The 8,787-nt window shown below is 67.8% G+C and overlaps 3 protein-coding genes across 3 annotated transcripts in view; 2 read left to right on the top strand and 1 right to left on the bottom strand.

Moving 5' to 3' along the window:
* The window catches only part of H696_03411 (hypothetical protein), a gene marked incomplete at both ends in the record, with an annotated part of 3,028 nt that extends 355 nt beyond the window's left edge, over positions 1-2,673 (top strand). Inside the window, 4 exons of the mRNA XM_009497277.1 lie at positions 22-267; positions 372-989; positions 1,181-1,551; positions 1,758-2,673. Coding sequence (XP_009495552.1) covers positions 22-267; positions 372-989; positions 1,181-1,551; positions 1,758-2,673 — 2,151 coding nt within the window. The remainder of the gene's footprint in view (positions 1-21; positions 268-371; positions 990-1,180; positions 1,552-1,757) is intronic.
* A 727-nt stretch (positions 2,674-3,400) lies between these two features.
* Positions 3,401-6,798, bottom strand: H696_03410 (hypothetical protein; the record flags this gene model as incomplete). Its single annotated transcript, XM_009497276.1, has 4 exons — positions 3,401-5,768; positions 5,969-6,130; positions 6,289-6,499; positions 6,708-6,798. The coding sequence occupies 4 exons, from the start codon at positions 6,796-6,798 to the stop codon at positions 3,401-3,403; spliced, it is 2,832 nt and encodes a 943-aa protein (XP_009495551.1).
* A 1,578-nt stretch (positions 6,799-8,376) lies between these two features.
* The window catches only part of H696_03409 (hypothetical protein), a 4,909-nt gene continuing 4,498 nt past the window's right edge, over positions 8,377-8,787 (top strand). Inside the window, exon 1 of the mRNA XM_009497275.1 lies at positions 8,377-8,428. The gene's annotated coding sequence lies outside the window, so the exon portion shown is untranslated. The remainder of the gene's footprint in view (positions 8,429-8,787) is intronic.

Raw genomic sequence — 8,787 nt, 5'->3', positions numbered from 1 at the left:
CACTCGCTCTACACCAACAAGGAAATCTTCCTGCGCGAGCTCATCTCCAACGCCTCGGACGCCCTGGATAAGATCCGCCTGCTCAACCTCAAGGGCGCGCAGTCGATCGACGCGGCGCCGGAGTTCAACATCACCATCCGCGCGGACCCGGAGAACAACGTCCTGCACATCACCGACACCGGTATCGGCATGACCAAGGACGACCTCATCAAGCACCTGGGCACCATCGCCAAGTCCGGCACCGCCGAGTTCATCGAGCAGTTCGCTGTGCGTGGCTGACCCGCCCTTTCCCCCTTTCCCCCGTCTCTCTCTCTCTCTCTCTCCCCCTTCCCCCCCCTTCATCCTCTTCCTCCTCTAACCCCCCACCGCAGAAGTCCAATGACCAGGCCAACCTCATCGGCCAGTTCGGTGTCGGCTTCTATTCGTCTTTCCTGATCGCCGACTCGGTGGAGGTGACCACCAAGCACAACGACGACCCGGTGCAGCATGTCTGGACCTCGGACTCCACCAGCGGCTACAGCATCCGCCCGGATGCGTCGGCCGAGGTGGCCCCCCTGGGCCGTGGTACGCGCATCTCCCTGCACCTGCGCGAGGATGCGCGCGCCTTCCTCGAGGAGGCCACCCTGCGCGACCTTGTGGCCAAGTACTCGGAGTTCGTCCACTACCCCATCTACCTGTGGACCACTCGCGAGGAGAAGCCCGAGGAGGGCGATGCCGCGGCCACCGACGCCGAGGCCAAGCCCGAGGCCGAGGTCACCGAGAAGGCCGAGGAGGAGGAGCAGGAGGATGCCGAGCTGGACCCCATGTTCGATGCCGATGCCGAGAAGTCCGAGCCGGCCAAGAAGACCGTCAGCTCGTACGAGCGTCTGAACATCAGCAAGCCCATCTGGACTCGCGCCCCGGCCGACGTGTCGGAGGAGGAGTACAACGAGTTCTACAAGGCCTTCACCAAGGACTCCTTCACCCCGATGGGGCACATCCACTTCTCGGTACGCACACACCTGTCTCTGTTTCTCCTTCCGCTGTTGTTTCCCCCTGCCACACATTTCACATTGATGCTCGGCGCCCTTGCCATGGGTGTCGCCCTTTCGTGTGTCACTGATCCCCTGTCTGCCTCGCCGGGTGTGGTGGTTTTTTTTTCCTTCCCCTCCCTCCCTCCCCCCTCCCTCCCTCCCTCCAGGGCGAGGGTGAGGTTGACTTCAAGTCGCTGCTCTACGTCCCGGACCAGGCCCCCTCTGAGCTCTACTCTCCGGAGGGTCTGCCCAGCGCCATCAAGCTCTTCGTTCGCCGTGTCTTCATCACCGACGAGATCACCGACCTCCTGCCCCGTTACCTGCGCTTCGTGCGCGGTGTTGTCGATGCTGACGACCTGCCGCTCAACGTCTCGCGCGAGACCCTGCAGCACTCGCGCCTGATGCGCCTCATCCGCCAGCGCCTCACGCGCAAGTCCCTCGACCTCTTCCGGACCCTGGTCGAGAATGAGAAGACCTCCGAGAAGTTCATCAAGGAGTACTCCAACGCCATCAAGGCCGGTATCCTGGAGGATCAGTCGTGCGTCGGCCCTTCTCCCCCCCCCCCTCTCCTCCCCTCCCCTTTTTTCCCTTTCACACACGGCCCCGCCACCAGACAATGCGTGCTCCCTGCCCCGGCTAACCTCTCCCCTCTGCTCCTTTCCCCTTCCTTGCCCTCTTCGGCCGTGTCTCGCGCCTGCCACCCCATGCACCTCTCTTTGCCCCGCCTGCTGTCTCTCCACGCAGCAACCGCAAGCGCCTGGCCAAGCTCCTTCGCTTCAAGACCTCCTCCTCCGATGGCAAGTGGCGCTCGCTTGAGGACTACGTCAAGGACATGAAGGAGAAGCAGACCAAGATCTTCTTCCTGGCCGGTTCCTCCATGGAGGAGATCAAGAACTCGCCCCTGCTGGAGCGTCTGGTGGAGCGCGGCTACGAGGTCCTCATGCTGCCGGAGCCCATCGACGAGTATGCCGTGTCCAACCTGCACGAGTTCGAGGGTCACAGCTTCCAAAACATCGCCAAGGACGACCTGGTCTTCGGTGACGAGGATGACGCCTCGCGGACCGCGGAGAAGCAGCTCGAGGCCGACTTCGCCGGGCTGACCACCTTCCTGGGGCTCATCCTCAACGATGAGGTGGAGAAGGTCCGCATCAGCAACCGCCTGACCAACTCCCCCTGTGCCCTGGTGGCCAGCAACTTCGGCCTCACTGGCAACATGGAGCGCATTGTGCGCGCCCAGCAGGCCGGCGGTGCCGGCTCCGCGCAGGACCCCCTGCAGCAGTTCTTCCTCTCGCAGAAGCGCATCTTCGAGATCAACCCCCGGCACCCGATCATTGTGGCCATGCGTGAGCGCTACCGCCAGCGCATTGAGAATGCCCCGACCGCCGCCCCGGAGCAGGGCTCCGGCGCCTCCGTCACCCAGATGGACACCGGCGACATTGTGGCCGCCGCGCGTGTGCTCTACGACGCGGCTGCCCTCCGGTCGGGCTACGCTCTCAAGGACACGGCCGGCTTCGCCAGCCGCCTGGAGCGCATTGTCCACGCTTCGCTGACCGCGGCCGCTGGCGAGACCGATCCCCTGACCTACATGCAGGAGACCGTTGTTGTTGGCACCGACGGCGAGGAGCCCACCTTCGCCTCGGACTTCCGCAGTGAGCTCTAAGAAGCCACACGAGAAGGGGAGAAGGCCTGGCGGGCGGGGGCAGACGGGGGCAGTAGTGCGTGCGTGCGTGCGTGCGTGCGTGCGTGCGTGCATGCGTGCGTGTCTCTGTCTTTCCCCCCTCCCTCTGCTTCCCCCCTGGGCGAGGGAGCAGGAGGGCCGCGGGGGCCAAAGAAGGATGCACGGCACCGGGGTCGCGCGAAAGGGCAGCGTGAGTTTAGCGCCAAGCCCGCCGAGAGTCCCCCCGCGTGCGCGCGCGCCCCCCTTCCTCTCCGCCTTTCCCCCCTTTTCGTCGGCTATCCCCCTCCCCTATGCGCGGTGCGCCTGGCGCATGCATTTGGTTGTGAGAATAGATTCACCCCAGTTTCTCCCGTGTTTACCCTTTGTTTGCCCTTCGTTTGCCCTTTGTTTGAATGTGCCCTATTCTCGCTCGCCCGCTCCCCTCTCCCCCAAGAGCACCTTTGACCGTGGTGGTGGCCGTTGTGAGCGTGTATATTTCGAGCGTATCGTCGGAAGAAGGAGGAGGCGCTCTACGCCGGAGGGAGGAGTGAAGATAAAATTACAAGGACAGGGGTCAAGTCTAAATATATCCCCGCCTGTGGGCGGAGCCTGGCGAGGAAGGAGAGGGGGGGGGGGGAGGGGGACAGAAAAATAGGGGGAGGGAGACAAGGAAAGAGGAGGAAATGCCGGGCGGCGCCGCCCAGCGGGGGGTCCCCCTGAGGTCGGGGTCCTAAAACTGTTGGGGCTGACTCGGGGAGGGAGGACCGCCGCCTGGGCCGGAGGTCGGCTGGTGGTAGTTCACCGCATCGGCCAGCGAGGCTGCCTGGTACTGAGGGTGCGCCTGGGACTGAGAGGGTGCCGGAGGATACTTGGGGTACTGTGGCTGCTGTGGATGGGAGTACTGCGGCTGTTGCGATGGTAGCTGCGACTGCTGGTGGAACTGCAACTGGGTGGGGGGCTGCTCCGATGGGTGATGGGGGTACTGGGATGACTGCTGTGAAGGCGGCCCCGAGGCGGACGGGTGCTGGGATCGCTGGCGGACGTAGACATACGCCCCGGACTGGGGGGCGTGCGCCTGCTCCGAGCCAGGGTCGGCTCCGGACCGGGGTGTCGGGTATGCGAAGGGGGGACCATGGTGCGGCGATAAATGGGAGCCCGGGTAGGCGGCCGCCGTGGAGCCCGTGTGGGAGGCGTGATGAGACACCTGCGCCTGTGGCTGCGGCGGCAGGTGGAAGCCCGGCCGATAGTGAGCCTTTGCCGAGGCGAGGGGAGACGAGATGATCCCACCAGAGTAGCTGCCACTGACCGAGTGGCTGGCCGATGAGGAGCCACTCTCCGGGCCATAGGCGCCGGCCGCTTGCGAATAGGCGGCCGGGCCGGCAGCATCGCCGGTCACCAGGGGCGAGGATGTCCCCGGGCCCGGGCCATGCGAAGGCCATCCACCGGCATTCGAGTGGCCGGACTTTGCATGGGAGCTCCCGGGCCGCGAAGCCAGGGCATGGTACCCCGGAATCGGGGGGGCCTGCTGCCGCGACTGTTGTGAATACTGCGCCGGCTGCTGCGGGGGGTGGTATGCGGCCGGCGATGGGCCCGGGCCCGGGCCCGGGACGGGATATTGCTCGATGTGCGACGGGGGGTCGGCGGTGCTGGTGCCGAGGCGCGGCGCACGCGGCGACGACAGGGCCACACCCGCCGTGGCCAAGTAGTGCTGATGGAGATGGGCATGAGAGGTGGTGTACGAGGGGGCGCCGCTCGCCCCGCCGGGAGGAGGAGCGCCCGACCCTGAGAGCGCCGTTCCCCGGGGCGGCGGCACGGCGCCACTGGCGACCGGCGTCGAGGCGGTGGAAGATGGCGGCCCCGAAGCAGGTGGTGGGGCAGACACCAATGGACGGTGGCTTGGGCCCGGCAGGGCGCCGACAGCCGGGCTCTCCGTCACCGCCGAGTGCTCGCCAGTGCTCATGGTGCCATATGGCCCGGTGGCGCCGCCGCCGCCGCCGCCGCTGCCGCCGCCAGCAGACCGAGCTCGCGCCTGCTGGGCAAGGAGATCCGGCGACGACTGCCCGGACTGAATGCGATACTGGTCGACCGGCTCGGCGCTTGGGGCAGCCCCGAGCGCCGGCGAGCTGAGATCCGCTGCGCCCGGACCCGGGGGACCGGCCGGCGCGTCACCGGCCCGATAGTGCCGGTACTCCGGATGCGGGGCCTGATATTGCGCTGACTGCAAGTGCTGGTAGTATGCCTGGGCGCCCGGGTGCCCGGACACCGGGTCGCCACCATGCGACCGCCGGCTGCCGAGGTAATGGACCTGCGGCGGGGCAGCACCCGTGACCGAGGGGAAGGCCCCGGGCCCGGCGCCACCGGACAAGGCGCCCAGCGAGGGGGAGCTCTGCGCGCTGGAAGAGGTGGCCGGCGTGGCATGCGCCGACAGCGGGTGGGGCGGCGGAGCCAGCGGCGAGGAAAGCCCGGGCCCCGGCTTGGCCGAGTGCCAGGCCGCGGCCCCCGGCCCCGGGGCCAATGTGGAGGAGGGCTGGTCTCCGGTGGCGGGCGAGGGGCCGGCATGGCGGTGGCGCTTGGTCGGTGGGTGTTGCGATGGAGGACCCGACGATCCGCCGGTTGTGCCCCCGCGCGGCAGGTCGGTCAGATCGATGACACTCGACGACTGGCTGGCCATGGGTCCACCTCGGACGAGGGCCGGCGAGCAGAGGGAGCTCGTGCTGGTGGGGGCCGAGGATTCGCCCTCGACCGGTCGCCGGGCTGGCCACGAGGGGACGGCGGCCGCCGGCCCACCAGACAGGAGGACCGCCTGAGCCTGCGATGGGGCCGAGGATTCCGGGCCATGTCGAGGCCGGACGGCGGTCGTTCGCGCCGCGGCCGCCGTGGCGGCAGCAGTGGCAGCGGCTGGTGCGGCCACGGCGGCCGGTGGCTTCCCTGACGAGGAGGCTGCCTGGTGGTACTGCGGCTGCGGTTGTTGCTGATGCTGCGGAGCCGACTGCGCTGGGACCGGCTGCGACACGGCGACCGCCGTGGTAGGGAGGTTGGAGTCGGCGATCTCCGCGCGCTTGGGGTAGCGCTTGCGGTCTGTGTCCACCAGGAAGGCGCTGAGCGAGCAGGTGGCCGTAGGTGCATTGGAGGGCGAGAGGAGGGGGGGGGGAGAGGAGAGGGGGAGGGAAGGACATGGGTTGGATGCGTTAGCACAAAGGCAATGACAGGAGAGAAGGCAAGAAATCGGGCGGATAGATGGATAGAGAGAGAGAGAGAGAGAAAGGAAGGGAGAGAGAGAGGGAAGGCCCAAGCGCACTTCATGGTGAAGTGCGGCGCTTCAGCAAAGTAGGGATGGCAGAGGGCCTGCGCCGCGGTGATCCGGTGGTTTGGGTTGTACTCCAGCAGGCTGCGAAGCAGAGACATCCCATTCGCCGAGGTCCGGCCGGCGATCATGCGCTCCAGCTGGTCTTGATAGCGGCTGTGTATGTGTAAGGGTGACAGTCAGCAGCTGAAGGGCGGTGCGGGGGAGAGGGAGAGAGAGAGAGGGAGGAAGGGGGGGGGGGGGGTGGGGGGGGGGGGGGAGACAAAACTTGGCGCCGGCAGGAAAAAGCGGAGGAGGACAAAGGCAGCACGCACTTCCCCATGGCGAGCATCTCCTTGTACTCGGGCATATTGCGAAGGTCGGGCCAGCGATCGACCGACGGGACGCCAAGCCATTCGAATATTCGCTCGAGCTGGCTGCGCTGGAAGGGCGATCGGTTGTTCCGATCCGGCCGGACTTCACGCCCGCGGAAGGGAGCCTGAAGGGTGAGCAGCTCGGCGAAAATGCAGCCAATCGACCAAATATCTGAGACCGAGGGCCGGCAGCGTCAGGAAACCAAAGCGGGAGGCAGTTGATGTATGTATGTATGTGTGTGTGTGTGTGTGTGTGCATGGGGGTCGAGGGGGGGGGAGAGAGGGGAGGGGGGGGGGGGGGGGCCGAGCAGGGAAGATCGAGTGAGGCGCGAGCGAAGGGTGGGCGCACTGATCCTGCAGAGCGGCCTTATAGACAACACCGTAAGTTCCCTGGCCGACCTTGGCCAGGCACTTGAATCGATCCCAGATGCTCTGCCGCCGGCCAACCGGCGAGCTGGGCACTAGGCTCATTGTGGCGGCGACGGCGGCAGCGGCGGCAGGGCGGCGGCAAGGCGCGCAAGCCGGTCCCGGGGAGAGGAGGGGAGGAGGGCGCGAGAGAGGGAGGAGGCCAGGAAGGTGCGGGAGGGGGAAGGAGGATGGCGAGGGGGTCGGGAGGAGGATGCCAGGTGGTCGGGCGGATTCAAGGCAAGACTGATTCAAAAAGGTATCCCGGCCGGGGGGGGGGGGGGCATGCTTGTGGCCCGGGGGGAGGCTGCCCGGCGCTCGGCGAGAGCGAAAGAAGCTGCGCCGCAGCGCCGGCGGTTTGGGGAGGAAAAAGGAACGAAGAGCCCGTGCAAACGGCCGCGGTGCGGCCCACGGATCCACGGGCGTAAACATGGGGAACCGCCCGTCGCCAACCGCCAACCACCAACCGCTGCCCTCGGGCCACCCCGGGGGGGGGGGGGGGGGGGCCGGCCCGAGAACTTGGCCAGATGCGACCAGGGGCCACGGCAGGGCGGGTCAAGATGGTCCGATCACCACTTGGCCCCGGCGAGGCGGACCAGCGCGGCCCGGACTCGGTCGGTCCGAGCGTCGGGGGGAACGAGGCTGCACGGGCTGCCCCGGGGGTGCCCCGGGGCGCTGGCGCGTGAGGCACCTGGGTGGGAGAAGTCCGTTGCTGGCTGTGCTCCCCCCCCCCCCCCCCCCCTCCCGCCCTTTCGTCCAGGGGCGGCCCGGCAATGCGGCGCCCAAGGAGCATCCATACCGTTGGCAGCCAGGCGTCCAGCCGCCGGAAGCATAACGTGGGACAATCGCGACTGGGGCGTCACGCATCGCATCAAATGGTGTTCCGGCGAAAGGAAATTCACCTTCTGGAATCCCGCGCGATCAGAACAACCCCCTCATTCTGGAATCGCACAGGCGCCAGGGTCCGGTCTGCAGGGCGGGGTCCGGCCTGGTTCGTGGCCCGGAACACGCTCCTCATTGGAGGACGCATGGTGTTCCGAGCCTTGTCAGAACGTCCCCTGCCCGGGCCTGTCCGGAGGTGGGGCTGCAATCTGAAGGTCAGGCCCGCCGTCGCTAGATCCCCCCCCCCCCCCCCTGCTTACCGGTTGTGCATCGGCGCCGGTCGGCCGTCTGTGCCTCCCGCGGCGGCGCCCGGGCCAGGCTCTCCGGCACTCGACGGGGCCCTTGGGGCCTCGTGCAAGTATTGTCTGTGGCTGGGGCCCACGCTCGGCGATGCGCGGGCAACTAGGTGACGGGCGGCCGAAAGAGGCGGCCTCGGGGGGGGGGGGGGGGAGGGTGTGACGAGCGCGCGACACCACCGGTTCCTCCCGGGCAGGGACCATGCCTATCGCGTCGGCCCCCTCCCGCCGGACGTGGAAATACGGACGCGCGCGCGCGTGTGTGCGTGCGTCCAGGCGCCCCCGGGGCCCGTGAGCCCGGTAACATTCGGGCTGTGCGCGCGCGCGCGGCTCACTCGTTGCTCATGGTGGTCCGGAGACCCGGGGACGCGAGCCGGCCGGCCCAAGGACCGAACGGGTGCGGTGGTGCTTTTTTCGGCCCCCCCCCGCCCCGACCCCGACCCAGGGGATCACTCACCACAGGGATTTCTCATTCATCAACGCCTTCCCCTCTCCCTCCCAGGCGCTCAGTGAATGGGGTCCGTTCCTCCTCCTCCTCCTCCTCCTCCTCCTCCTCCTCCTGCCGCCCTTCCTCGCGCTTGCCCATTTCGCCTTCGCCCCTGTCCCCCTGCCTCCTTCTCCCGGAGTCGCGCGCCTCCCTGGCCCATCGATCTCCGCTGTCGCTGCCGATGTGGCTGCCATCGTCGTTGTCGCACGTTCGCGTGCATGTGCGTGTGCCTGCACACACAGACCTGCGGCGGATCTACGCCAGGCCCGGCACCGACCCCGCTGGCTGTGTTGCGCACAACCGCAGAAACACACACACACACACACGCACCGGCGCGCGGGCTGTGTGGGCCGCACCTCCCCCCCCCCTCTCCCCCTCTCCCTAGCCCCC

This window comes from Fonticula alba, assembly GCF_000388065.1.
Source record: "Fonticula alba strain ATCC 38817 unplaced genomic scaffold supercont2.5, whole genome shotgun sequence".
NCBI classification, from domain to species: Eukaryota; order Rotosphaerida; family Fonticulaceae; genus Fonticula; species Fonticula alba.
This window is presented reverse-complemented; position numbering and strand designations above follow the sequence as displayed.